The 27,136-nt window shown below is 53.1% G+C and overlaps 2 protein-coding genes and 1 non-coding gene across 14 annotated transcripts in view; 1 reads left to right on the top strand and 2 right to left on the bottom strand.

Annotated features, from left to right (window-relative positions):
- AMDHD2 (amidohydrolase domain containing 2) overlaps positions 1 to 17,385 on the bottom strand; it is a 40,202-nt gene extending 22,817 nt beyond the window's left edge. For 6 of the 12 annotated variants that reach the window (XM_053671559.1, XM_053671561.1, XM_053671562.1 and 3 more), the window contains exons 1-12: positions 17,218 to 17,385; positions 16,950 to 17,086; positions 16,730 to 16,869; positions 8,702 to 8,756; positions 8,315 to 8,527; positions 8,139 to 8,227; positions 7,913 to 8,057; positions 7,732 to 7,839; positions 7,489 to 7,557; positions 6,432 to 6,533; positions 3,071 to 6,048; positions 896 to 952 (exon numbers count right to left, since the gene is read on the bottom strand). In XM_053671559.1, the coding sequence (XP_053527534.1) occupies positions 5,960 to 6,048; positions 6,432 to 6,533; positions 7,489 to 7,557; positions 7,732 to 7,839; positions 7,913 to 8,057; positions 8,139 to 8,227; positions 8,315 to 8,527; positions 8,702 to 8,756; positions 16,730 to 16,869; positions 16,950 to 17,086; positions 17,218 to 17,303 (1,233 nt within the window). In that variant the 5' untranslated portion in view covers positions 17,304 to 17,385 and the 3' untranslated portion in view covers positions 896 to 952; positions 3,071 to 5,959. Of the gene's footprint in view, positions 1 to 895; positions 953 to 2,818; positions 6,049 to 6,431; positions 6,534 to 7,488; positions 7,581 to 7,731; positions 7,840 to 7,912; positions 8,058 to 8,138; positions 8,228 to 8,314; positions 8,528 to 8,701; positions 8,757 to 16,729; positions 16,870 to 16,949; positions 17,087 to 17,217 lie in introns of those variants that run through there. The other 6 variants (XM_053671560.1, XM_053671568.1, XM_053671567.1 and 3 more) reach the window with 6 other exon arrangements.
- Positions 1,234 to 1,340, top strand: LOC128628356 (U6 spliceosomal RNA). The gene has a single exon (XR_008392739.1). It is a non-coding gene; the product is annotated as a U6 spliceosomal RNA (small nuclear RNA).
- A 106-nt stretch (positions 17,386 to 17,491) lies between the features above and the next one.
- ATP6V0C (ATPase H+ transporting V0 subunit c) lies at positions 17,492 to 23,151 on the bottom strand. Its single transcript, XM_037157335.2, has 3 exons — positions 22,893 to 23,151; positions 18,382 to 18,565; positions 17,492 to 18,222 (listed from the first exon to the last, which is right to left on the bottom strand). Exons 1-3 carry the CDS (start codon positions 22,966 to 22,968, stop codon positions 18,018 to 18,020), a joined length of 465 nt encoding a protein of 154 aa, XP_037013230.1. The 5' UTR covers positions 22,969 to 23,151; the 3' UTR covers positions 17,492 to 18,017.
- Between the last annotated feature and the right edge of the window lie 3,985 nt (positions 23,152 to 27,136).

Raw genomic sequence — 27,136 nt, 5'->3', positions numbered from 1 at the left:
ACTCTCAGTAGACACAAAGACAAGGTCAAGGTAGATGCCAGCTCTTGCCACCATACCAGGCCACGCCCAACATTTGGGAACATTGGGCACATTAAGCTACATCAATAACCCCTACTGGGGAATATGTATCTCATAAGCAGCTTTGCTCAGAAACATACTGAAGGATGTCTAAATGATCCAGCAAGCCAAGAAAGAAGGCATGAGATACAGGAAGAAGGAAGGAGAAAGAACACACAGGAGGATGATGATGGGAGTCCTGGGTTTTCTCTGTTTTGCAAATACATGCTGAGCGTCCCCACCATGACAAGCACTGTGATAGATATCGGCTATTCGTTGGTGACAAAACACAAAAATCTCTGCCCCCGTGGGACTCCAATACCACTGGCTTGTGGTTCGCGGTGGGGATGGAGACAGCAAGCATTAAGAAATAAACAAATCTTACAGGATGTTAGAAGGTAGTAAGCGCTGTGGGAAAGAAAGAAAAATCAGTGAAAGGAGGACTGAGGCGTGCGCAGGGAGTCGGTACAATTTTACACGGATAGTGAGGAGAAATCCCAGGTAAGAATGGGGAACGCGCACACCAAGGGCTTCAGAAAAATACTGAAAATGATAGATTCTCTAGTGGGTTTCACCACGTAAAGGTTTTTAAATTAACTTACTGACTGGTTTTAGAGAGAGAGTGGAGAGAAGAGGGAGAAGCACCCACTGATGCCTTCCTTGGTTGATTCCTGTGTGTGCCCTGACCGGCAAGGTCTCTCGTTCAATTCCCAGGGAGGCCACATGCCTGGGTTGCAGCGAGATGAGGAAAAACTCAGAAAAACAGCCATACTGGAGAACAAGTGTAAACACAGTTTCCTAGGCATCTCAACCCATCTCAGCTGTCAGAGATACTTACTCATAGTACAGATGCACTGATTCAACCAGTAATTATCACACTCCACCTTCGTAGGACCTGGAGATGAAGGAAAGTAGGAGTCAGTTGACTCCTCACCCCTTTTGCCAGAAAGGCAATAGATAATGACTATAAGTGATGAATCAATACTCAAGTCTCTCAATTTAAAGTAATAAGAAATTATTTAGGAAGTTGGACATAAACCACAGGAAGAACATTCAAACTTGTAGTAAGTAGAATATGAGTATGGAGACTGGGGCAGGGCTGCTGTTTCTCATTACAAGCCTTTTTAGAACTCTTGGCCTCTGTAACATTGATGGAAATAAAAAGTAATAAAATGGGTGCTTGCTTTGGCAGCACATGCACTAAAATGGAAATGATACAAAGATGATTAGCATGGCGCCTGTGCAAGGATGACAGGCACATTGGTGAAGCATTCCATACTTTAAAAATTAATAAAATGAGCCTGTCTTCTTTATGGAAATTCTAAGAAGCTCTCAATCATGAATATAAAGCTGTGCGTGGATATTTGCAATGGCATGGCTTTAATGTGACATAAAAAGTGAAGAAACGTCCAAAATTTTTATCAACAGGAGAATGATAAGTGTTGATACATCCAGGCTGGAAAATTCTATGTAGTTCCTGAAAAGAACAGGGCGAAGCTCTGAAGGGAAAGCAACAAGCTGCAGTATATGAACTGGAGTCTTTTAACTTTTTTAAATCAGAGCCTGTCACACCAAAGCGTCCATGCAGTTCTTGAGTAACTCAGAGTAGATGAAGGGGAGAAAGAACACAGTGAACACTAGAGCCAAGTGGGGCACGCTCCTCAGGGCTCGCTCCTCAGGGAAGGGGTGGGGTGGTCCTGAGAAAGGTGACTGAGCAGAGAGCAGGAGCAGGGCAGGGAGTGGCAGCCGAGAGGGGAAGGAAAGGACAGTTCTCAATTCTTGTGGGGCCTGAATGGCAACCAGTGTGCAAAGCCCAAGCCAGGACAGTCCAATCCTCAGTCCTGGCAAGAGACAGCGTATGTGGATCAAGTTACCCCAAAACCTAAAGGTATAAAGCACCATTACCTAATGTTTTCTGAGTCAGGAATCAGGAGCAGCTAGTGTGGGGGTGAGAAGAGATGGAATTGTCCATGTTGGGATATGCTGGTTGGTTGTTAAGTTAGGGAACCTCCGGTTTGGAGAACACTGGCTATCTTGTTAAAATTGTGAGAGAGATTCCTGTATTCCCCCAGGGGAGCGCTCCACGTCATGTTGTTTAACTAAAAGAATAGTAAATGGCAGAGTACTATATAAAGTGCAATGCCAGTTTATAAAACAAATCCAAACGGAAACGTGAAAAAAGTGCACAATCACATTGCAACTGTGCCAGCTGTTAATGGTGGAGAGCTTTGGCGCCCTGAGTTAGTGTGGAGGACAGGTAGGTTTGGGTTGTCTGGAGGTCCTGAAATGAGGTAGCCAGGAGCAATGGAAGGGCGAGCATGATGCGGCCCCAGAAGCAGTGCCGGGGCGGGAGGCCCGCAGGTTGAGGCCACGTGTGGTCTGCAGCGGGTGGTGAGGGGTGTTGGGCCTCAGGCTCCCAGGCACCTTCCTGGCTGCCAGGCCACTCTTTCACTGGTTCAGAGGACGATGGGTGTCCCTGCTGCTTTGACATGGCACATGCCTCCCTTTGGGGATCCTAACTGGTCCCACAGGGCCCACCCCTCACAAAGGAGTTTCTTCCCGGCGTGCTGTACCCCATCTTGGATCTGAGGTTCCACACTGATCTAGTGCCTCTGGGTGCCCCCGGCCCAGGGCACAGCAGAGCCAACTGTATCTGTGTCGGTGCAAAACGACAGAAAGTGTTAGACTACTGCAGTCAGACTGGTTCTGGGTTTGGCATCCTTGTACTAGAGTTCTGGCTAAGAAAAAATTGAGAGAAGACTCTTAGTCTCAGGGAAAGTTTATTTAGAAAAAAATCACAGAGGTAGAAGTGAGCCATAGAAGAAATGAGCTCAGGATACAAATTACAGAGGCAAAATAAGGGCCCTTGGAGCTTAGAAGAAAGAGGCGAGGAAAACATGCGTGGGGGCAAGGGGACAGGGAAGGCTCAGGGGTGCTCCATGACACTGCTATGGGTCCTCAGTACTGAGGACTTTTATAAGGAGGTCTCAGGAGTGGAACTCAGATTATTCACCTGCTTTCCAGCTGTAGCTCCTCAGGGTTGTGATCACTGATTGGTTAGCACCAGGGCAGAGGGTCATTAGTCATTGCAGCTCGCTTCTCTGGGTGTGGAGCTGAAACCCAGCTAAGGCCTGGCCATCATCTCCAGGGGCTATTGCTTAAGGGAGGGTAATGAAAGAACTTACAGTTTTGCCCCACTGCTAAGCACCTGGGGCTCTCAGCCCTGGTGGCACCTGGCTACCTTTCCTACTCTGCTCATACTATTTAACTGCCTACCACAGATTCACTATAAAAGCCCTGTTGCTCAGACCCAGGCCCAATTCCGGGATGTGGCTGCTGCTGTCCAACCCCCCACTGCTAAATGCCTTCCCTGTCAGTCAGCCTCCAGCCCTTAGTGCACCTTCCCCTGTGATGTCTTTGTCGTCCTGATGTGGAGCCGGAGGCTTCAAAAGGGATCCTTCCAGCATCAGGGACCCCATGTGGTTGGCAGAGTCTACATGTGCAAAGTGAAAGCCACTGGGCTCCCAAACTTGGCAGTCAGGAGGCCCTTGCTATGACCAAAAGTCAGCCCTGGAGTCTTCCCATTCGGACACGTTAAACAAGCCGGGGAGATGCTGGGGACGCACCAGTCACCTCCCCAGGGGCCCCATCCCAGCCTCTCGGTGAGTCGCCCTGACTCACCACTGAGTCAGGGACAACCCTAGCATCACCGCCTCTGCCCACCTGGTTCACACCCACACTAGGGCAAGCTTGTCCTCCCATTCACTTGTCTCTGGTCCCTCTGCCACCTCACAGCCAGCCCCTCAGGGCCTCCTTGCCACCCCCAGCACCACATCCCCTAGCAACTCGAAGGCATAAAGTGGCAGCCTCAGACTCAAAACCAAAGTGGACAGGCTGGTGTGAGGGCTGGTGGAGGGGGAATCTGGGTTTAGTATTCAATGGGTGCAATTTCCGTCTGGGGTGATGAAAACGCTCTGGAAATGGTGGTGACGATTGCACAACGGTGTACATGTGGCCTGACACCAACAGCTGGTACACTCAAGAAAAATGCTCAAGATGGTTGCTGTTGTGTGTATTTCACCACAACTTGAAAAATAAAAATGAGCCTCGGCTGGCGTGGCTCAGTGGGTTGAGTGCCAGTCTGCAAAGCAAAGGGTCACCAGTTTGATTCCCAGTCAGGGCACATGCCTGGGTTGCAGGCCAGGCCCCCTGTAGGGGGCGCACAAGAGGCAACCACACACTGACATGTCTCTTCCTTTCTCCCTCCCCTCCCCTCTCTTTAAACATAAATAAAATCTTTAAAAAAGAAGTAAAATAAAAATGGAAAAAAAAAAAAGGACCCTCCAGCGACTGCCCACTTCTGAACTACCCCCACAGCAACTGCAGGGCCCAGCTCCAGTCCCCATCCCTAGACCACTCTCCAGCCCCAGTGGCCATCAGTTCTCCTCCAACGCATTAAGCCTGTGTGTCAGTGGCCTTTGTAGGGCAGTTCCCTTTGCCTGAAGTGCTCTTTCTTCCCAGTCAGAACTGGCTCCTGTCATCTCTGGTGTCACCTGGCTGGCCACCATCTCAACCAGTCCCAACCAGTCCTTCCATGATTCTCCACCCAGACAGGCCTTAGTGACAGGTCTAAGGGAGACTCCCGGGGTTGTCCAGGCCAAATGCTGGCCCTGATGCTCCCCTGCTCTGGGACTCAGTGCCCTGGACAACAAACAGGACACCCCTCGGGATTCCTGGCAGGAAATGGAGCAAGTGAATAACCCACAAATCACTAGGACAAGGCCTGGCGCCACGAAGCTGACAACCACTGCTCACCTTCTCACCTGCCCTCTCTCGGGGACCTCTGCCAGGGCCAAGACTCAGAGGTGGGCTCCAGCTGCGAGGGCACAGACACTGGTGAGCAGAACGGCCCACCAACACCGGACAGGCTCGCCCACAGCTGGGGAAACACCAGAGCGCGGGATGGCTCATCACACCCTCCTGGGAGCGGGATCAGGAGACGGAGTTGTTCAAAAAAGACGCCAGAAGAACTGGAGCCTGAGTAACTTGAGGGCTCATGAAGGTGGAGTGGGGCTGGGCAGGAAATGGAGCAGCGGCCACAGCCAGCTCAGGCGCCCTTCAACCATGCCCTCTGCACCCAGCTGAGCAGCCTGGGGTCCCAGGGCCAGCGAGGATTCCTCTGAAGGCAGGGGAGCAGTTGCTGGGCGGTGTGCCCAGGCGCTACACAACTCTGGTGTAAAGAGCGAGACCACAGGACCCCTCACATACACCTGGGCTCCCAAACCTCTGCAGTGCCCACCTGAGACCATTCCCTGCCCATCTCAATTTGTCTCCACGATCAGTATTTCCCGGTTTAAAATTCCAAGATGGATCTTTCCCTTCAGCCCACACAATAAGCAAACTTCTGAAGTTGTCTATATTCACTGTCCCCAAGCCCGTTCCCGCCAGCTTTCAGCTTTCCAATCTATCACCCGTGGCTTCCCTGCTCTGGTGTTCATTCATTTCCAAATACACATCTGCCTGAAGGTCTGCAGACCTCAGACACAACCTTGTAACAGAAAGGGGCCCTGCCATCACTTTCATGGACCCCACAAAGCCTCCTCACAGGGCCGAGCTGAGCCAGAGTCCAGCCACTCCCAACCCTAAGCCAAAAAACACCCCCACCCCCCAGGAGGACCATCAGGGTGACAGTGGAAACAGCAAGAAGCCCACTTTGAAGCAAAACTCGGAGACCAGGCGGGTCCTGTGGGGTACACGGTTTATCCAAGCCAGCTGCCTCCAGAGCCAAGGTCATCCACCTGAGGCAGGGCTCCTACTCACTCCCCAGAGACCAGCTCCCAGATGGCCCAGCACTGACAGTGTCCAGATGGGGCTGAGTGTCCTTTCCAGCTGTAGTCCTTGCCTACTGCCGGGCCTCCTCTGCCTGCCACACCAACTCGCCCGAGATGTAGGTGGCCCAGACGTGGAGGGAGTCGTCGAGCATCACAAAGTCTGGGTCAGAGACACACTGTGAGAAGAAGGCAGGGGTGGGGCTGCCCCCACTATCCCGAGCCCGAGGCTGAAAGGAAACCAAGGCCCGGGACACAACTTGTGTAGGACACCCTGAGCCAGCACAGACTGAGGGCCTGGAGCCAAGATTCCTGGCAGCAGGGGAACAAGAGTTAAAGGTCCCGGAGTGCCTTGTCTGACTTTGTCTCAAATGCCAGGAAGCCTGGTCTGATGGGAAAGTGGGGCCAGACCGAGGCTGGTGTCCAGGTAAGGCTGCCTGGACATCGGGAAGGTCTCACTCTTCTGCCCTCCCTGTTCCTGTCCCAGGCCTCCCAAGGACTCCTGAGTCTTCTGGCTGCCCAGGCTGCTCCACATAGGGCTCTAACCTGCATCAGCCCCGAAGTCCAGGGTTCCCTTGTGCTTCTCCAGTCCTAGCAGCTGGGCAGGGTGCAGGGACGCAGCCTCCAGGGCGGACTCCACACTGCAGCCTGCTCAGAAAACACAGTGGGTGACCATCCTCAATCCCCACCTGGCCCTGTAGGTTCCCCCTTCCCCCATCCCCACAGCACAGGAGCTCCAAGTCCTACAGTCCGTAGGCCTCTGCAGCAGGTTGACAAGGTCCCCCAGTCCCATTGTTCCCAGCCACTCACCCACCCAGCCCTGCAGGAACAGTATGGACCCAAATGCTCGTGGGAGCATACTGTGGGAACAGTATGGACCCTCCTCCACCTGAGTCCCAGGGGGAGCACCCCACAACAAAGTAGTAGACTGGGCATCCGTGAAGCCACTTGGGACTGGATGCTCTGCCCTTACCCTCCACCAAGAAATAAAATAAACCCAATTTTCTCCATCTCTGTATCCTTCCCCCCCAGGCCAGACCACAGCTGTCTCTTGCCTCCCAGCCTGTCTCCTTGCTGCTCTAAACAGAACCTTACTTAGATCTCGGTGACCCTCAGCCCCCAGCATAACCACCCCACCCTGGGTGCTGCCGAGCATCCCACTGGGCTTGGCCAACCACGGCCTCTGCTAGATGCCCTCTGCCCGCCTTCCCTGGAACAGACAATCCCCCCTGAGAGGCCGCCACATAGCTCAACCCTGGAGGCTTAATGGCAGCTTTGGTCCCCTTCACTTCCCCACGGCTCCGCACACCTGCCAAGTCTTGCAATCCCATAGGTCCCAGGCCAAGACCCTTCCCTTAGATGCCATGGTTTGGGTGCCTGTCACCCCAAGTTCCAGCCATTTGGCTTGCTTGTCCTTCTCTCCCCTCGCCTGTAAACTCCCCACGGGTGGGTCCTTGGCTGCATTCCCAGTGCCCATCCCCAAGGAACCCCACTAGACATGACGGACTAGGGATGTGGGGACCCTAGTGGTCCCCACGGTCCCCTCCAGCCTCTCTCAGATGCAGCCTCCACTCCCAACACGCACACACAGCAGCTTGCTGACCTGTGGCCTGCAGGAAATGCCGAACACAGACGTCCATCGGAGCTATGCTGCCGCTCAGTGTCTTCGTGCCTTGAGAGCAGAGAGGACAGGCTCTGGGGGGAGGGGAGGGGAGGGGAATGGGGGGCCACCAGGCACACTGGATGGGGTGTGGGTTGCCAGGGGTCACCTAGGCTCTTGTATCCCACCAAAGGGGCTGAGGGGCTCTTCTAATGTGGGCAGCCAGTGGGGACAAGGGTCGCTCACCTGCCACATAGGCCGTCAGCCCATCTACCTCTACCTCCTGCTGCCCCAGCGTGTGACGGCCGTTGCCCAAGCCCAGGGCAGGGACAGCATCAGTGACCAGCACCATCCCTGGGGAAGAAGAGGCCTCAGAACCTGCCTCACCTGGTATTCCTACTTGCCACCACCCTGCCCGGCCGCTCACCCTGGGGATGGGCCCGGTGGGCAATGCGCAGGGCAGCAGGGTTGGTGTGCATGCCATCGGAGATCATCCCGTAGAAGATGTGGCGACCTGGAGGCAGCCGGTCACTGGTCAGGAGCCCCACAATACCCGGGTCACGGTGGTGGAACTGGGCAGGGTCAGGAGAGAGAATGCTGAGCCACAGCAGGAGCCTCAGATTCTACCCGCCCGGGGGCTGGGCAGCACTCACAGGCAGCATGGCATTGAAGAGATGGGTGATGAAGGTGGCACCGCTCTGCACAGCTTCCTCTGCAACCCTCAGGTTGGCCACTGAGTGCCCTGCACAGGGGCCTTGAATCAGATTCTGCCACCAGCCCAGGCCCCTCCGGTGGGCCTGCCCCCTCCAGTGGGGACACTCCCCCTCACCTAGGGACACACAGATGCCACGGGCTGTCAGTGCCTGGATCACCTCATGGCTGCGGCCGAGCTCAGGAGCCAGCGTCACGATTCGAACGTTGTCCAGGGACCCGTAGGTGGCCAGAACATCATGGAAGGCATTAGCCTCATAAGAGCGCAGGTGTGCCTCAGGGTGTGCACCCCGCTTCTCATGGCTGATAAATGGGCCCTCCAGATGCACCCCTGAGAAAAGGGGAGCAGATGGCTCCAGCAGGCCTCCCACCCTCTAGTCCCTGCTTTGGCCCCTCTCATCTGCCCACCCTACCGCCCCATTTGGGCAGCTGGAGGTATAAGGCTGCCAACAGGTCCCCAAGGAACATTCCAGGGTAGGGTCAGGGAGAGGGGTCAGCCACTCACCGAGGACCCCTGCCCCATGGGGACCACCACTCTTCACAGGGATCTGAGGAAGGACCTGGGGGGAACCAGCTGTTAAAAGCCCTGCCTCCCATGGCCCAGCACCCAGAGGTTACAGCCCAGCCAAAGTCAGAGTTCAGAGCCCAGCCCAGTGCCTGCTGGCCTTCCACTAGTTATCAGAAGACGGTCAAAGGCTCCCAATGGTCAGGGAAAGCATGGTAACGGTACTCAGAACAAGCAGCATACAAGGTCAGGAGCACCAAGAATTGACAGGCCTTGGGATGTAAGACCAGCCTGCCTGTGTCCAGGAGTAAGACCAGGAGAGTCCCCAGGCAGCAGGCTAGGACCAGCTCTACCTGTCCTGGCTCTCAAGATGACCCCAGTCCTAGCAGCAGCTGGAACACAGTGAAGTGCATGCCCTGAGGGACTGGACCCAGACTGGGTGATGGGCCTGGCCTCCCCAATAGCCGGAGGCAGGAGTACATGCAATCCAGACAGAGTGAGGGGGCGAAGCAGGGGCTCAGGCATCAATGGTATAGCCACGCTGTGCCTGGAGCTGAACACAGTCGGGAGAGTCGACTGTGTGACAAGTGTTCACACAACGCAGTATCTTGGAGGCAGGCAGGCAGGCAAGCATCCAAGCAGGAGCCCAGAGGATACTGCGGAGTGAGCCTGGGACAAAGTACAGAGAAGTAAGCGGCTCAAACCCAGTGTGACAGAGAAGACAAGGAGGGCAGGATGACTCAGGAGTCGGGCAAGTAGCAACTGGGCAGATGTGGGCAACACAGTGGGGGCAGGTAGGAAACAAGGCCCACGGCCCCCATGGGTTCAGGCCTTGGCAGCACCTGGTGCTTGGAGAAGTGGGGGGACCAACAGCAGGAGCCTCACTGAAGAGCAGCTGAATTCCCAAGTTCGCCCCGCCAAGTGTCTAGAGAAGTAAACCAGACAGGTGGGGAGAAGTGGATAATGGGGCAATTAAATGAAGTTTGTATTTTTAATGCTCCTGGAATGTCACCAATCAGGACTGTTCCCTCTGAGCAGAACAAGAAAACTCTTCTCTGGGGATTCGATCAGCCCAAGAGAAAGGACTTAGGGATCTCACCCCAAGGGTGCTGTGCGGAACCTCCCCAGGCTGGGTGCTCCTGGTGGCTGAGACCGCTCTTCATTAGAGCAGGTAACCGAGGCCCCCCCAGCAGCGTGGGCAAGCCTCTGAAAGGACGCACAGAAAGCAGAACAAATGAACAAATGACAGGATACACCTGACTGCAGAGCAGACACCCAAGGAGGGGAGGGCTTGTGAGAAGAGGTTTCACACCCTCGGAACAAGAATGGGACGTTAGAAAAAAGGACCGTTCCTGGGGAAAAGCACGCACTTCCACACGCAAGTGCCCCCCAAATGAACGGAGGCTCTGTCAGACGGAGGCGGAGCTGCCGGGCCGCAGGGCCGCAGGGGCCGCCGTGCACACCTTCTACCTCACGTCGTAAAAACCAGGCGAAGCAACCTCTGGACTGGGCTTGAACAACACTGTGCTGCAAAAAACTGTTTGTGAAGATAAGAAATTATTACGACTACTGAACTGAAAGCTAAAAATATCACTTATGATTATATTATCCACACCAACAAAAATGCCTTCCTTCTATTGATATAATTGTTCTCCTTTTCCTTCTCATAAATACCCATTGCCTTTGTCTCCAAATCAGAACAGTATCTGGACTTCCCCTCAATCAATGCTTTCCAAAAACTATTTTTTAAAATCTCAAATCCTTGGTTGCCTCTCACCTTAAAATGCCTTCTTATTTTTAGGTTAACAAAAATTTGCACTGAAGCAAAAAAAAAAAAAGAAAGAGAGAGAAGAAATAGAAGATTAAAAAAGCTAAGAAAATAGCCCTAGCTGGTGTAGCTCAGTGGATTGAGCGCGAGCCTGCGAACCAGACAATCGTGGTTTGATTCCCAGTCAGGGCACATGCCGGGGTTGCAGGCGGTTCCCAGCAGGGGATGCATGAAAGGCAACCATACATTGATGTTTCTCTCCCTCTCTCCTTCCCTTCCCCTCTAAAGATAAATAAAAATCTTTAAAAATATACTTAAAAAAAAAAAAGCTAAGAAAATGTCCAGAAAACAGTGTCAACAAGGGAGAGAGAGAGAAGAGAGAGAAGCTGTCCGGGAGGCCCAATAGGACAGTAACTCCCAGAAGCAAAAGACAGAGAAATGAGGGAGAAAAATCATCAAAGAAATAATTCAAGAAAAACAAAAAACCCCTCAAACTTCTAGATTGAAACTCTGAATTTGGGGAGGATGGGGGGCTAGAAGGGACTGCTGAAGCCTAGCGTAGCAGATGAACTGCCCCCAGTCCCCAGCGTGTCACCCTGAGACTTTAGAACCCAGTGACGAAAGGAAGACCCCGCAAGCTCGCAGAGGGAAGAAACAGGTCACGTACAAAGGATCAGGGGTCAGATGGCTTCCAACTTCTCACCGGCAACTCTGGAAGTCAAAAGACAATATAGCAATGCCTTCAAAATTCTAGAGGACTTCCAGTCAAGATGGCAGCGTAGACAGACATGCCTCGCCTCTTTGCACAACCATAACAAAATTACAACCAAAATATAGAACCGCCATTGCTCAACAATGACAAAAACCTAGTTGAATGGAAGACTGACAAGTACAGAATTAAGCCACATCCATCCAGGTGGCAGGAGGGGTGCAGATGTGGAATGGCCCACACCCACGTGTGGTGGCTACAAATTTGGGAGGGGGATCTCAGGAGCAAGGAGTCCCAGCCCCATACCAGGTCCCCCAGCCCAGGGTTCCAATGCCAGGAAGATAAGTCCCCACAACTCCTGGCTGCAAAAACCAGTAGGGACTGAGTCTGTGGAAGAAACTGCTGGAACCCCAAACAGTTCCTCTTGGAACCCACAGACTCACCTACTCAGACTCACTCCCTCTGGGCTCCGGTGACAGGGTGGCAGCTCAAGGGGCACTAGTGGTGTGTAGGAGGAGGCTGATATGTCTGGCATCAAGGTGAGCAGAGACCACTGTCCCTTTTCTGAGCCCCCGCCACCCCACAGAGCTGGCAGACTGGTGCCGCAGCCAAGATTCCATCAACCTGGCTAACACCGTTTGACCAGCCTTGGAGATCCCCAGAGACTCCACCCTACCCAACTTACACGCCCACCCAAGCTGCTTTTCCACATGAATGGTCTTGCCTCATTTTTCACAACTTCCTAAATCCTCTCAAACAGGCAGCAGCTGGCCTCAGTGAGCTCAAGGCCTGGAACTGGCAACCTAGATTCACAATTTGGCTTTGCCTGGAAACCTCCAAGGCCGGCACCACAAGCAGCCTCTCAGATTGCTTTACAACTCAGGCAGGGTGGCCCAGGGCAAACACAGGTGGGGGCTGATCTTAGTGCACACCTCCCAGGAAACCCCAGGGCCAGCACACCCAGTGCACAGCTGCAGACCTCCACCCAACCCCTGCACAGCTGATCCTCCACAAAGGGTAGAGGTTGATGGTCAATGGTCACAGCCACTCCCTGCAGCTAACTAGCCTCATAAATCCCTCCCACTGATCTGCCAACAGCAACCAAGGCTCAACTACAAGAGGGAGGTGTACTCAGCCCATATGAACAGTGCACCTCGAGGTATGCCGCTTGGATGACAGGGGAAGCTGTGCTACTGGACTCTACAAGACACCCGCTACACTAGGCCACATTACAAAGATGGGGAGTCAAAGCAGCTCTGCCTCATACATAGAAACAAACACAGAGAGGCTGCCAAAACGAGGAAACAAAGAAACATGGCCCAAATGAAAAAACAGATCCAAACTCCAGAAAAAGTGCTAAACAAAATGGAGATAAGCAATCTATCAGATGCAGAGTTTAAAACAATGGTTATAAGGATGCTCAAGGAACTTAGGGAGGACCTATGCAACATAAAAGATCCAGTTAGAAACGAGGAACACACTAACTGAAATATAAAACAATTTACAGGGGAACAACAGTAGAGCAGACGAAGCCAAGAATCAATGATTTAGAATATCAGGAAGCAAAAACACCCGATCAGAACAACAGGAAAAGAGAACACAAAAAGACAAAGGTAGCCTGGCTAGCGTGGCTCAGTGGATTGAGTGCTGGCCTGTGAACCAAAGGGTCGCTGGTTCAGTACCCAGCCAGGGCACATGCCTGGGTTGCGGGCCAGGTACCCAGTGGAGGCCACGGTGAGAGGCAACCCCACATTGACGTTTCTCTCTCGTTCTCTTTTCTCCTTCCCTTCCCCTCTCTAAAAATAAATAAATAAAATCTTTTTAAAAAATTCCAAAAAGCAAAAAACCAGGATTCTGGGACAACTTTGAACAATCCAACATTCACTTCAGATGGGTGACAGAAGAAGAGAAAGACCAAGATATCAGAAATCTATTTGAAAAAATAATGAAAGAAAGCTTTCCTAATTTAGTGAAGGAAATAGACATGCAAGTCTAGGAAGCAGAGAGTCCCAAACAAGACGGATGCAAAGAGGCCCATCCCAAAACACATTATAATTAAAATGCCAAAGGTTAAAGAGATTGAAGGGTGGGTGTGGGAGAATGGGTGAGAGGTGAGGGCATTAAGAAGTACAAGTAGGCAGTTACAGAATAGCCACGGGATACAAAGTACAGTACAAGAAACAGTAGCCAAAGCACATACACACACAACCCAAGGACATGAACAACGGTGTGGGGATTGCCTGAGGGAGTGGGGGGTGCTTGGTGGAGGGGGGCAGAGGGAGAAAAATCAGGACAACTGTAACAGCATAATCAATAAAATATAATTAAAAATAAATACATAAAATTCTAGAGAATGGCTATTCATTCGGGATTCTAACATAGCCAAAACATCAATCAAGAGGATAAAGACATTTTCAGACCCCTGAGATCTCAGAACCCTTACATGTCGCAACCCCCTTTTCTCCAAAAGTCACTGGAGGATATGCTCCACCAAACAAAGGTATAAACCAGCAAAGAGGAAGACACAGGATACTGGAAAGATCCAGCAGAAAGAGGCCAAAGGACCCCCCCAACCAGGTGAGAGGAAGGGGACTCCCAGGACAACTCATCCCAGTGAGACCAGCAGCCAGTGCTGGGCAGAGTAGGTCCCAAAGGCTTCCACGGAAAGATAAAACAAATGGAACCGTGGGCTAAATATTCCGAAAAGAGAAAGAAACAACAGACACAAAACCTGGAACTGAGTTAGTCGATTAAAACAAACAAACAAACCAACCCTATGTAAACAGAGGAGTAATTCCAAGGAAAACAAGAGTTTACAAGTAAGGAAAGTTAAATGAGCTACAATCCCTTTACACAGTCCCGACGGTTAAACTAACCGAAATTACAATAAGCTGTTTGGGAAGGATGTGGTGTTGGAAGAGCACAAGAGAGGGCTCGAGGGGCCAAAGAGAACCAATCCTTATCTTTCACGGTGGGAAGGAAGTAAATGTATACTGCCATAAACTGGAAAGTCAAGCAGAAGTACCAGCATAGGTTTTTTTTTTTTAAATAGAAGGGCAAATTCCAAAGGGTCAACTGAGTTCAAAGTGACTGTCCCTTGGAAGGTACAAAGGGCTGCTATTTTCCCCAATGAGCCATGTGACATATATAAATTCACTAAAGATTGAGGAAAAGATAATGAGTGGGTTTTACAAGGGAAACTGAGAGCACTAAGCAGAGGGAACAGAGTATCAAGGGCAGCCTGGAGCTGAAGGGAATGAGGGGCCTGCAAGGGAAGAAAGCAGTGCGAAAGGTCAAACTACAGAGGGTGCATGATCTTGTCTCTGCAGAAATGGCCCTCAAGCAGAGAACAGTGCAAGGGAATCTTCCTCCTAAAAGGGTAACAAAGGGCGAGGATGGAGAGGGAGGCCACAGAAAGGGAGCAGGTAGTCTCCGTGGACCAGAACACGACGACAAAGAACCTGGGTAACTCTGATAAAGTGGCAGTTCTGCTCAGTGTGCATGGGCCCTCCAGGAAGGTGGGATGGATGGGAGTTAAGGGCAGGGGAGATATCGAAGTGAACAGTCCTGTAGTTTCTAAGATGATACCTGAATTTTATTTTTCATATTCAAAGCCCTCCGTGATTTCCACTGTAAGTCAGTTTACTCTCTGCTTCCAAGGTCTTTAACCTGTAATTAAGGAGGATGGTGAGTGCAAGGGAGAGAATGTAAGACAAAAGTCCTACTGTCCTTCCCTAAGGAAAAAAACCTCACAGTCTGCATCACGATGGGCAGATGTGCTTGCGGGGGGCAGATGGGCAAGCAAGGCCTTCCAAGCAGAGAGATGGGGTGCAGGTGAGCAAATGCCTCACATGGCTGGAATATGCCTAGGGAAGGAGCAAAGGGCTGTCCCTTGGAAGGGACATTTGTAGGCTTTGCAGGTAGGGAGGGAATGTTTGGGAGGATGGTGTTTATCTTGCAGATAAGGGTGATAGAGGAGTGTGAGTGAATGTGCTGAGCCCTATATCCTGGGAAGGCCACTCTTCAGATTAGCGGAACAGTTACTAAGCCTCACTGGTGGAGACTGGGAAAGGGGAGGACAAAGAACAAACGGGCAAGAGGGCAGGCATGGTCCAGGATTCCATGTACGGTAAATCAAGGAATGATGACCAGGAGAGGTAACACAGAACCAGGTGCCAGTTTGCAGCAGGCAAATGAGTTTGATTTTTAGCATTTGACTCTGTGATAGGAGAGCTGGGAGAAGTTTCCAGAAAGATGTCTACAGCTGACATTTGCTAAGTGCTTAACATAGTACAAAGCACAGTGCTGACTGCCCAACAACCCTAAAAGATGAATACCATCATTATTCTCACTTTAGGTTTGAGGAAACCGAGACTCAGAAGGGCAGGGATACCCCCAGTCTCCCAGCTGACAGATGATGAAGCCAGGAGACCACAACCACCTCCCACAGCTCCTGTCTCTGGGCGTCTACACACCCAGGAGGAAACCCCACGAGGGCAATGCAATCAGTGACCCTGGAATGGATCCTATACTAGAAAGGAAAACAACAAAACAAAAAAACTACAAAACTGGAACAAATATGGTAGTTTAAAGGATAACTGTTAATTTTCTAAACTCAATATGCCTACTGTGCTCACACAATAGAATACCCACATTTTTAAGTAACAGTTAAGTTTTAAGAGGTAAGAAGGCATGAAATACACATACACAACCTACTCTCAAACACCTCTGGAAAAAAAGAACATGCACACAGACACAGAAAATGAGACCCAATAGAACGCATCAAAGAGTAAAGTGAAGACCCTGCATAAAAAGTGAAATTTCTTAGCCCTGGCTGGTGTGGCTCAGTGGATTGAGTGCCATTTTACAAACCAAAAAGGTTGCAGGTTCGATTCCCAGTTGGGGCACATGCCAGGGTTGTGGGCCAGGTCCCCAGCTGGGGGCATGGGAGAGGCAACCAATTGATGTTTCTCTTGCACAATGTTTCTTTCTCCCTCCCTCCCCTTCTCACCTGAATATTGGAAAAGGTCAGAAAGTGGGAGAGTGTGGGGTAAGTGGGAGCCTGTAGGGTGTAGGCAAGAGCAGCACAGGAAGCCTGGGTTACACCTGGAGCTTCTCCCTGGAAAGTGTGTTTACCACATAGCACAGGCACACTATGCGGACAAAAGCCCGAGAAGCAGCTAAGGATGTGGGGAAGTCCCCAGCGGCCTCCGTCCAGCAGGCAGTTTCTGGAGCCTGGAGGGAGCCAGAATGCAGGATAGGAGAGAGAGATGAAGGTGCTGAGGCAGCCAATGTGCAGGCCAAAGGGGACAGTCAGAGAGGAAATGAGGGAGGAGGTATTAGGGGTAGGGGTCCAGAGAGGCAGGCAGAGGGACACCTGAATTTGAGAATGACCAGGGGACAGGACCCCAGGACCAGGTAGAGGAGGGCCAGCAGGTTAAGGTCAAATCCAAGTGCTAGGAGGCATTTGTAGGGAGAGAAGAGATATTTAAGTTAAAGACTTAGCTACCTCTCAGGCCCCCTTTGCCTGAGGTCTGGAGCCTGACCTTACCTTGTGATAAACCTCAGGTGGTGAGGTGACTAAGGTGGGACAGAAAGAGGTGACTCCATGTGATAGGATCCTCTGGGCCACCAGAGCTACTCCCGAACCCACGTCCTCTGTGGCCTGAGAGAAGTCAACGCCAAATCCACCTGTGGCCACAGAAAAGAGGAGGTGGCACAGTGCTCCGAGCCCCTCCCCTGGGTCTCCACCACCGGGCCCTGGACCCCACCATTGATCTGCACGTCGATGAAGCCAGGCGCCAGAATGCAGCCTCCGCAGTCCCGCTGCTGGTCGGCCACGAGCCGCTCCTCAAAGAACAGCTTCTCTGGGTCCACAATGTGGCCCTCCCGCACCCACAAATCCTCCCTGCGAACAGAGAGGGGCCGGGGCTCGGAACGGTGACCCAGCACCCCGCCCCCAACAGAACATTACTGGGCCCTGCGCCCGCCAGGCCCACCCCAGCAGTGCCGGGCCCCGCACCCACCGGCGCCACACACCACCTGAGCAGCCTCCGACCCCGCAGGATACGGCAGTTGGTGAACTGGAGGACCGGTGCCCGCGCACTGCCCTTCCCGTTGCGCATCTTGAACTGCGTGAGCTGAGCGGCCCTAAAACCTGCCGGAGACCACTTCAGCTAGTTTGCAGGGTAGCCTGCTCATGTGACCTCTCAGCTGACTAAGGCACTGTCCCACGTGACTGACGTGCCCACGTGATCGCGCACCGAGCAGGCCCCGCCCCTTTCCTGGCCCACACAAGCGCTGCACACAGGCATCCAGTCACATCCAAGAATTTTATTGGACAAGGCTCCAGGCCTGGCAGGCCCAGCACACTGCCCCGCAGCCAGGGCTGAAGGGCAGTGATTCCATCCAAAGTCTCAGGGCACACGGTAACCCCACAAAGCAACACTCTAAAGATTACTATATAGTTGGGAGACGGGAGGGTTGCTCCACAAACGTGCGAACAGGTCAAATCTTTATAAATAAACATCCAGTGAAAATGACAACTCGAATTCATCCTTATACAGAGCACTCTAGGGCAGGTAGAGGGGTGGAGGTGGCCAGAAACCAGCATCCTCACTGGTTAGGGGACCTGGATGGGTGATGAGTGGGCCCAGATGTCCACAGCACGGGGCGGTGGGGGCAACAGACGATGGGCACTAGGACACTGCGCATTTACAAGACCAACTACTGGGGGTGGGGGGCAGCTTCCCCGTGCCTGTGTGTCAGGCTGTTCATTCTGGAATGAGGAGAGGGTGGTCTTTACATCATATTCTGTGGCTGGTGGGCTTGGAGAGGGGCTACTTTGTGGAGAGGATGAGGGCGACGATGAGACCATAGAGGCCCAGCACCTCTGCGAAGATGAGGATCAGGATCATGCCCACAAATAGTCGGGGCTGCTGGGCAGTGCCCCGCACGCCGGCATCTCCCACAATGCCAATGGCAAAGCCAGCTGCCAGCCCACTCAGGCCCACACTCAGGCCAGCGCCCAGTTGGAGGAAACTCCTGGGGGAGAAAGGACACAGGAATAGACATTAGCTGCCTGCTGGGAAAGATGGTGAAAATGGGTCACTAGCCAGATGTCCATTCCCCAGCCGCCTCCCCCAGCCTCCCAACTTGTGCAGTGGCAGGGGGTGGATGTGGTGAGAGGAACCCAGCACTCACCTGTAGAGAGTGATGCTTTCAGTCAAGGAATTGGCAATAAGGACTGCCACTACTAGGCCGTAGATGGCAATGATGCCAGCCATGACCACGGGGATGATGGACTTCATGATCAGCTCTGGTCGCATGACAGACATGGCTGCGATGCCGGTGCCACTCTTGGCTGTACCATAGGCAGCACCCAAAGCTGTTGGGGGTGAGGGGAGGCAAGGTGAGCCCAGAGCACCTGAGGCCAGGACCCTGGGGGTAGCTCTAACACAGTTGAGGGCCACCTCAAGTTATCACAGGCAATGGGGAGACAAAGGTGGCACCCAGCCAGGGGCAGGAAGTGGCCCTCAGGGGGAAATGGTCACTGCCAGGCACTCAAGGAATCCAGGTAACTAACTATTCCTTTCTCCTACCAGAGGTCCTTGTGGCTGTTGGCTGTACAGCCTATGTGAGCTCCTGCTCTGCTAGAAAACCCCCACTGACCCCATATTCCCAAGCAGCTTTAGCTCAGCTGCTTACAACCTGAAAGGTGGAACTCTTAACAGCCCTGCAGCAGTCCCACAGGGAAACAGGCTGCTGGGCCCCTGATGCCTTGCTGGAGATTCTGGACATGTTCTATCCCACCTAGATTCTCAGGCACTCAGGTCAGAGAAGGCTTGGAAAAACATGAAATGATTGTGTCAGCAGCCCAGATGTCAGGCCAGGGTCAGCCCCCACTGGCCCTAGGGCTGTGCCCAGGGACAACATGCTAGAAGAGCCCCACTGCACACACGGCCTGACCACTGGTCAGGGAAAGCAGCCTGGCAAGTCCTGGCCTCCCAGGCTAGTTTCTTAACTCCCCAACACCCCCAGCCCTAGGACACACTGCTGGAAGGGCTGCTATCTATATGGATGGGATGAACCCACCCTAAGCCACACGGCAGGCCTACCCCCTTAAGTTCTAAACAGCCAGATAGAAAGGGTGAGCCAAGGAGAAGACAGGGCACAGGAAGATATGGGTGTGTGAAGCCATCACCCAGCCCAATTGTGAAGCCTAGGCAGACCTCCCTCCCAGAAGTTTAGCTTCTGCCCAAGGCCTCCAGTAATGAAGCAGGGGGCTCTAGGGCAACCTGTCTCCTCCTCTTACACTGCCCTCCTGAAAGTTTCCCTTTCCTGGCTTCTGTATTCAAAGTCTAGACTAACTTTTGCACAGAAGAGAGCCACAGAAGGCCAAGGCAGCTCTTCTGACTCCTGTCACCTGTTCTCCAGGGTCCCACTGTGCTTCTTGGGCAGAGAACATGGGTAGAAGATGGAAAGAACCAAGACAACCCTGGCCATTCCTCTGCACGTTTTATTCATCTATTTGGGCCACAAGGTGCCTACTGTTCATCACTAAGCAGGGGTAAGTTCAGAGGGACGCTGCCTTCTCAGGGCTCTAAAAGCTCGGTGAGAAGGCAGATATGGTACCTCCAAGCAGTGACATGTTCCAGGAGAGTGGGGAAAGTGGTGATGGAGTCTGGGTAAGTGCTTCATAGAGGTGACATGTCAGTAGAGGGGTGACAGTGAGCAGTAAGATCCAAACAGCATGAATAGAGATGCTAACCAAGGTGGCACTGGATGGATGGAGAAGGCAAGGGTGGGAGCGGGGGGATCAGCACTGCCTGTCTCCTCTCCGTGGTCCTGGAGGCACCTCAACACTGCCTTGCCTAGACATTCAGTCACTTCAGCCTGTTCAGGCCTCTGTCTTCGTGCACCTTTCATGGAACTCTCCTGGTTACAGTGCCACCTTTGGGCTTTGACTGCAGGCCCTGCACAAAGGCTGTCACATATATGCAAGGGGCCAGTGCCATGACTTGTTACTCACGGGGGAGGGCACAGGCTGCCACATGGCAGGGTTTACATGGAGATCGTTTATAGGGATCTCAGTATCGCAGCCAATTGTGAGAGGCAGGGAGTCACCTGGGCTGTTCTCTCAGAGGACAGCAGGGAGATCATGGAGCTGGGGCCACGGAAGCTACAAGAGGAACAAAGGGAAGAAAAAGGGATGACCATCAGGAGAGAAAAGCAGTCTGGCTGGGCAGCAGCAGGTGTCTGAAAAAGCCCTGGATGCCAGCTCCAAAGGCCAAGCTCCACAGGGCTCCAGATCTAGTGGGAGACGATGGGAAGATTGTGATCAGACAGCAGTTCCGGGAACTCAGGACCAAACAGAGGGTGCCCGTCAGCAGGGAGGAAGTCACAGAAAATATGGAAAAGGAACAACTGAAAGCTTTGTGGAAGGTATGATGAAGAAAGAACTGACAGGACTTTTTTTTTTTTTGGTCATAAGTTAAGAAAAAAGGGGAAGCTGAAATGGGAGCTAGGGACTGGGAAGGCCTGAGAGTTGAGTGGGCCTCATTTGGTTGTAAGAAGACCAGTCAGCAAAGCACTAGGCAGGCCAAGGGCAATCTAGGCCAGGAGCTGGGGACAGCTTGGAATCAGCCAGGCAGTGACACCTGATGCCTCAGAAATGAGGGGCTTGTGCACATAGGTACAAGGAGGTGGATGAAGACAAGCCTTGGAGAAAGACATGTTTAAACACAGAAATGAAGTAACGTCAACCACATCAAGCCCAATGTAGGGAAGGGAACAGGAGTGAGACTGCATTTAGACCAACAGAATTGAGTGGCCTCAATCGGGAGGAGCCCGGGGCAAGCAAATAACCCCCTGCCAGTGTTATCCTACTCTCAGCAACTTTCAGAGACCTGCTGGTGAGGGTCAATCTGAAAGTACCAAGTAAGTTCTAGCAGAACAGAAGCACCTGGTAAAAAGAGCGAGGCCAGGAGCTAGGTACAGACAAGGGCTCAGGAGGCAAACTCGGCTTCAGGAACAAGCAGTGACAGCCAGAATCCCATGTGGGCAGGCATCTGTTTTGTTCATTGATGTCTCCATGTGCTTGGCACATAGTAGGAGCTCGATCAAGACTTGTTGAACGAGTGAATGAAGGCACAAGCAGCACCCCATGGGTGGCCAGGCAAAGCAGAATCCTAGAGGCAAAACGCAGAATACGCTGGGGCAAGGGGGCACAGCAACCTGCTTGGAGGCTCTGGAAAACAGTTAGCCCCTGAAGATGTGGAAAGAGCAGGCGTTGGCTGGGAGGGAAGGGGAAGTCCAGACCACTTCTCCCACCACAAATGACCTCTTACTCGCACATGATGGGAAGGGCAGAGCTCACTCAGTAGCTCGTGACTGACTGACAGGCTCAGGCAGAGGGAGGCCCCCAGGAGAGCAGAGCCCCCAAGTCCCCACCTCACAAGTGTTTACAGTCAGCAGAGACTGTTTGGTGTTCAAACCCTCAACATACCTGCATAGGGAGCCTCCCAATTCACCAAGTTGGGTGGGGCAGGGTGTGGTCATCAGAGCCATAAACCAGACCCAGACCGGGCCAGACCAGTCCATGGGGAGTGCCTCTAGACCAGAACTCACCTCCCTGGGTTGCACATTCCTGAGCCTATCCCAAAGGTCCTTCTCCCGGGTAGACCAATTTTCACTTAATTCAACACTGTAGGACTCCCAAGATTCAACTTCAAAAACAGGGTGCTATTAAAAATAAACCTGAAAGACTCCTTTTTCCATACCTAGGGCTGCCCCTCCCAATACCAAGCCTCAGGGAAGGAAAGGAAGGTTATTCATTCTTTCATTCGTTGGGGTCAGAACTAGAAAACTCTGCTAAAGACAAAGCCCCAATCCGCTCAACACTGAGGAGCCGTGCAACCTTCTCACCCACCCCAAAGCAGCTTCTCAGTGAGTGACAACACAACACTGATGCTGGCCAGACTCCCTTCCTCCTTGGCCTGTTTGATTCTCTGCCCCCCCCCCCCAATTCCAAACACTCCCACCTCTGGGTCCCTGCTAGCTCTCAGCACCAACTCCCCAGCCCAGCTTTCCCAACCCACCCACACAGGGCTATTGGGAAACAGTGACAAGTCCTAACCGGAAGCACCTACCTCTGGGTACAGACCCACCTAACCCACGCCAGGGTGGGGGGAGGGTGAAAACTATAGACCTGGGCTAAGAGGGCTTGGGCCCGATTCCCCCGCCCCCGCCGTCCACAGACATGGCCAGCCCCGCGTCCCGGGAGCCTTCCGAGTTGTGATGTCACACCTGCCCGCAGGACTGGGAGGAGACGGATGCAAAGCAAGCGCAGGACCGCGTGCACCCACCCCACCAGCTCCCTCCCTCCTCTCCCGGGGCTAAGATGGCAGCGGCACTACCGCCCCACCCCCGCACCGTCACGGGCTTGGGGCAAAGAGGCCGACCTGTGTACCCCCGGGAATACCCTTGGGACCAGCACTCAAGCTTAGCCCGTATGCCCTGCGTAGAACACCCGAAGACCCAGGCAGCCTTCTGGGCCCCGAACCCCGCCCGCGGTCACGTGAGGCCTGGGACCCCCAAAAGCTCCGAATCACGTCAGAGTGACGTCACACACTGAGCCCCAGCGAGCTGCGGGCATGAGTTCCACACGCCCTGGCGCCCCCCGCCTCCCGAGTCCCTCCTGCCGCGGCGCTCACCGCTGAAGACCATGGCGGCCGAGGCGCCCATGACCGCGAAAAAAGAGGCGTACTCGGGGGCGCTGGACTCGGACATGTCTGCGGGTGGGGAAGGGGCGAGGTCAGCAGGCCGAGGTGGGGCCGAGGACCGGCTGGGCGAGGCGGGAAGGCGGCGAACGGAGAGCAGGATGCAAGCAGGGAGCAAGCGATCTGACGGCTGCGAAGGCGATCGGCCGTCAGCCGCTGCGCTCTAAATATCACCACCGCAGAACAAAATGGCCGCAGCGGCCGTGTCACATGACTCTGTCCCCGCCCCCTCGGTCGGCACCACTTCGTACCGGTGGGGGGAGCCACGGCCCCGGCACGCCTTAGCAGCTCACTGGCCGCCCCTATACCGTGCCGCCACCCCGCCAGCCCTGAATCTGGCGTTTCTTTTCATCTAGGCCTCTTCGGATGCGCTGCGGCACCTCTCGGCCGCTCGGACCTCAGGGCACTGCGCCCGTCTGATCCCCCTGCTGGGGCGGGGCGGTGGCGTGCTACATTATCATATGGGGCTGGGCGTGGAGGTGCTCCGCCTCCTCTGCGGCTGCGTGGCGCTAGCCGGTACTCGGTGCTGTGGGTTCTTTTTCTTTGCGTTTTGGGGCGCGGATCATGGCAGTTGTATTCTCATGGCCTTGACCCCGGGGACCCAGGACCACTCTCTCCTCCTCCTGGAGCGGTCTGAGTTCCTAGCAGGCCGAGCCAAATCTCGAGTCCCGGGCGCCTGCCTCTTTTGCTCCAGCCCCCGGGAAAGCCCCCAGCCCACCAGTGAAGTCCCGGCCTCTGCTTGTGTCCCTCGGTCCCTCTACCCCGACCCGGTACCCAGTGTCCGCCACACCCAGACCCACCAGCCCCTGACCTAGAAATTGGCGACTTCTCTCCTGGCTTCCTAGGAAAAGGAACCCCCTCCCTGGCATCTGTCTCCTATCTTGTATCAGAGGCCCAGACTTCAGTTGGGGGGAGGGACGTCATTGCTTCCTAAGATAACAGCGTGACTGGTTTGAATTTAGTCAGTGTTGCGAACTGTGGATGCTTCCCCGGATTTCTGGGGTCCCTGTCCTTCCTGTCCCCACGCAAAGCTTGCACCTGCAGGGCTGCACTTATTTCTGGAGCAGCAGCTAATAGTTTCAGCTCAGCACACAGCCTGGCCTGGAACTGACTGCCCTGCTGACCCCAAGTGGTGGTCTGGCCCCCCAACTGTCTGCCTCATCTACCTGCCAGCTCTGGTACCCTTCCCTCTTAGGAGCCTTGAGTGACTGCCTCCTGGGTGGGTGTCTCTTGAGCTCCAAGCCCTGGTTCTGACATTAAAGAGTTTCCCTGAACATCCTGGATGCAGCTGTTCTCAGTCTTCTCCCTGTGGGCTGTGGGGTTCCTGGGCCTGACCCTCCCACCGGACTCTCAGTCCCATTTTCTAGAGCAGGAAGGTCTGTCCCTCCCTCTTCCTCTTGGTGAGGCTGGGTCTGCCATCCTAAATATGGAGTCCACAGAAGTGCCAGGTTCTGTCCTGTTTGAAAAGAGAGGAGACCACTGCCACATGGCTACAGCTCTCCACACCTCTCTCTGCCCTAGACTCTAACTTCTTGAAAGAGGAAGTTAGAGTCTCCACCTCACCTGCCCTCTATCCCTTGTCCCTCCCCAGCTCCTTGCCTTTGCCAAGGTCACCAGTGACTGCCATTTCTCTAAGCTGAGGGACAGTTGTCAGACTTTCCGAGTGGGTTTCTGTTGCTGTAGCCCGCTTCCCACTCCCTTACAACTTTTTTCTTTCATGCTCATTTCCTACAGCCTGGACACCCTTACTCCTTCCTGGAGTCACAAGGAGAAGCAAAGACAGGCCTAGGTCCTGTGATGGATCCTGCCCTCACTGGGTTACCATGTCTTTGGTCTGCACCTTTCTAGCTCTGCCCCAGGGCCAGCCCTCATAACTTCAGACACTTAGGTTCTAGGGCCAGGGAAGACCAGGCCAGGGAGCTGACTCTAGCTGGGCTTCCAGGGAGGCTGCGTATAAGGAGAGAATTCAGATTGAGGAAAAGAGGGACAGAACAATGCACAGGAGGTAAAGTGCACAAAACCCCAGTATGGCTGAAATTTCAGGACTGGGAAGTCAGGACCATTCCCTCCTGGAGCTCAGGGAGCTATTCAGCTTTGATCCCAGTCCTCTCGTTTTTGGCCCAAGTTGGGGTATGAGACATCACAAGGGGTCTCCAGTGGGGCTGCTGACACTTCAAACAAGCATGTCTCACACTGAGCTTACCCTCCACCCTCATCACCCACCACTAACAGGCTTCTACTTGGTTATTTCCATTTTGGGCAAGAGACACACCCATCCACCCTCCTGCTCACACCAGCAGCCTTCGAGTCATGCTCTGCTCATTCTTTATTACTCACCAAACCCCGAGATTCCTCCGCTTTCCAGCACTCAGCTCTGACCCCATCAGCAGCCTGATGCCCCTTGGGTAGGCCTTCATTTCTGCCCTGGGTCTTTTCACAGCCTCTGCATGACTGGCCTGTTCAGTCTTACTGCCCTACTCCAAACCCATTCTTCACCTTAACGCTACAGAATCTTCCTAACAGGCACATCTGACCGGTCTCACTCCTGGAATCCTTCAGTGTCCTTCTAACATAGTCTGGACTCTTGGTGGTCTCTTCCCAAACCCTCTCTGTTCCTTTTTAAAATAAATTTTATTTTTTTATTTTTTCCATTTTTAAAATTTTTATTGTTGTTCAAATACAGTTTCCTGCCTTTCACCCCCACCTCTCTTCCTCACCCCAGCTATCCCCACCTCCCTCCCTTGATTCCACCTCCCCTTGGTTTTGTCCCTGTGTCCTTTATAGCTGTTCCTGAAAACTCTTCACCCCCCCCCCCCCCGTTATCCTATCCCACCTCCCCTCTGGTTATTGTCAGATTGTTCTTAATTTCAATGTCTCTGGTTATATTTTGCTTGCTCGTTTGTTTTGTTGATTAGGTTCCACTTATAGGTGAGATCATATGGTATTTGTCTTCCACCACCTGGCTTATTTCACACATCTCTTCCTCTTATGTTCCCCCTTCCTCACCTGTGACCTTGAGACTGAAGTTCTCTCTATACTAACTTCTACTCCTTATTTTTTTAATTTTTATTTAGAGAGAGAAAAACATCAATTTGTTGTTCCATTTTATTTATGCATGCATTGGTTGTTTCTTGGATGTGCCCTGCCCAGGAATCAAACCCACAATCTTGCTGTATCAGAACGGTCCTGTAACTGACCTACCCAACCAGGGCTCTTCCTTTCTTCTTACTTAGGGAATGCTACTCAGTCTTTAGAATGTAGAATGCCACTTCCTCCAGGAAGCTCTCCTGATCTCTCTTTCTCCTCCTCAGCCCCCTTTTCATTTCTTGTACTCCATTACTACTTTTTTTACACTCACTACCTTCCCCACTGAGAGTCCCTGTGCCTCTTTTTCTGTATCTGCAACCCCTGGTAGGGTGCCTGGTGCACACAGCTAAAATTTACTGATCACTAACTGTGTGCAAGGCTTGTTCCAAGCATTTACTGGAGTAGTAGGTAATCCTCACAATGACGTCTGAAGGAGATCTCACCATTACCTTCATTTTGTGAAAAGGAAGTAGGCCTAGGAAGGTTCATCATCTTGCTCAGGGTCAGGTGGCTAGAGAGTGGTGGAACTGAAACTCTGGCTACACAAGTTGGGCCTGGTCCATGTGGCTCGGGCACCACCGGCCTCCTACACCAGGGTTCAGGGAGTGTCCGGTGACCAGTAATGGGGCTAGAACGGACCCAGGTCACCTTGCTCTAGCCCTCGCAGCACTGGGCAGGGCTCCGAGGTGGGATGGGCTGGACTGTGGAAGGGAGTGGCCAAGGACACACACCTCTGTCTTCCTCCTCACAGCTAAGTCCTTGGCTTGAAACCACAATGTCATGAGCTCCTGGCCTGTCACTGTGCAGCTTTATTCTTGGGATTTCCAAGAATAAAGAAGGAGGGGCTTTGGGAAACTTACATCAGAGACCTGAAGGCAGCTTGGGCAGGGCCTTCGGAAGAACACTGGGAATCTGGAGATAAGTGAGCGTCCCAGGCAGGGCAGCCTCCCCTTGTGAACAGTCCCGGGCTCCCTGTGAGTTGCATGAAGATACACCAGAGAGTACATAACACTGAGAGGTGACTCTTGCTCTCTTGACCTGGCTAGATAAGTGTTACGTGTGACCCAGGCAAGGCTGGGAGGAGATGGAAC

Source organism: Artibeus jamaicensis, unplaced genomic scaffold, assembly GCF_021234435.1.
Source record: "Artibeus jamaicensis isolate MK-2021 breed Jamaican fruit bat unplaced genomic scaffold, CSHL_Jam_final contig_700, whole genome shotgun sequence".
Classification (NCBI taxonomy): Eukaryota; Metazoa; Chordata; class Mammalia; order Chiroptera; family Phyllostomidae; genus Artibeus; species Artibeus jamaicensis.
The sequence above is the reverse complement of the archived record's forward strand: the minus strand, read 5'-3'. Positions and strand labels throughout refer to the sequence as shown.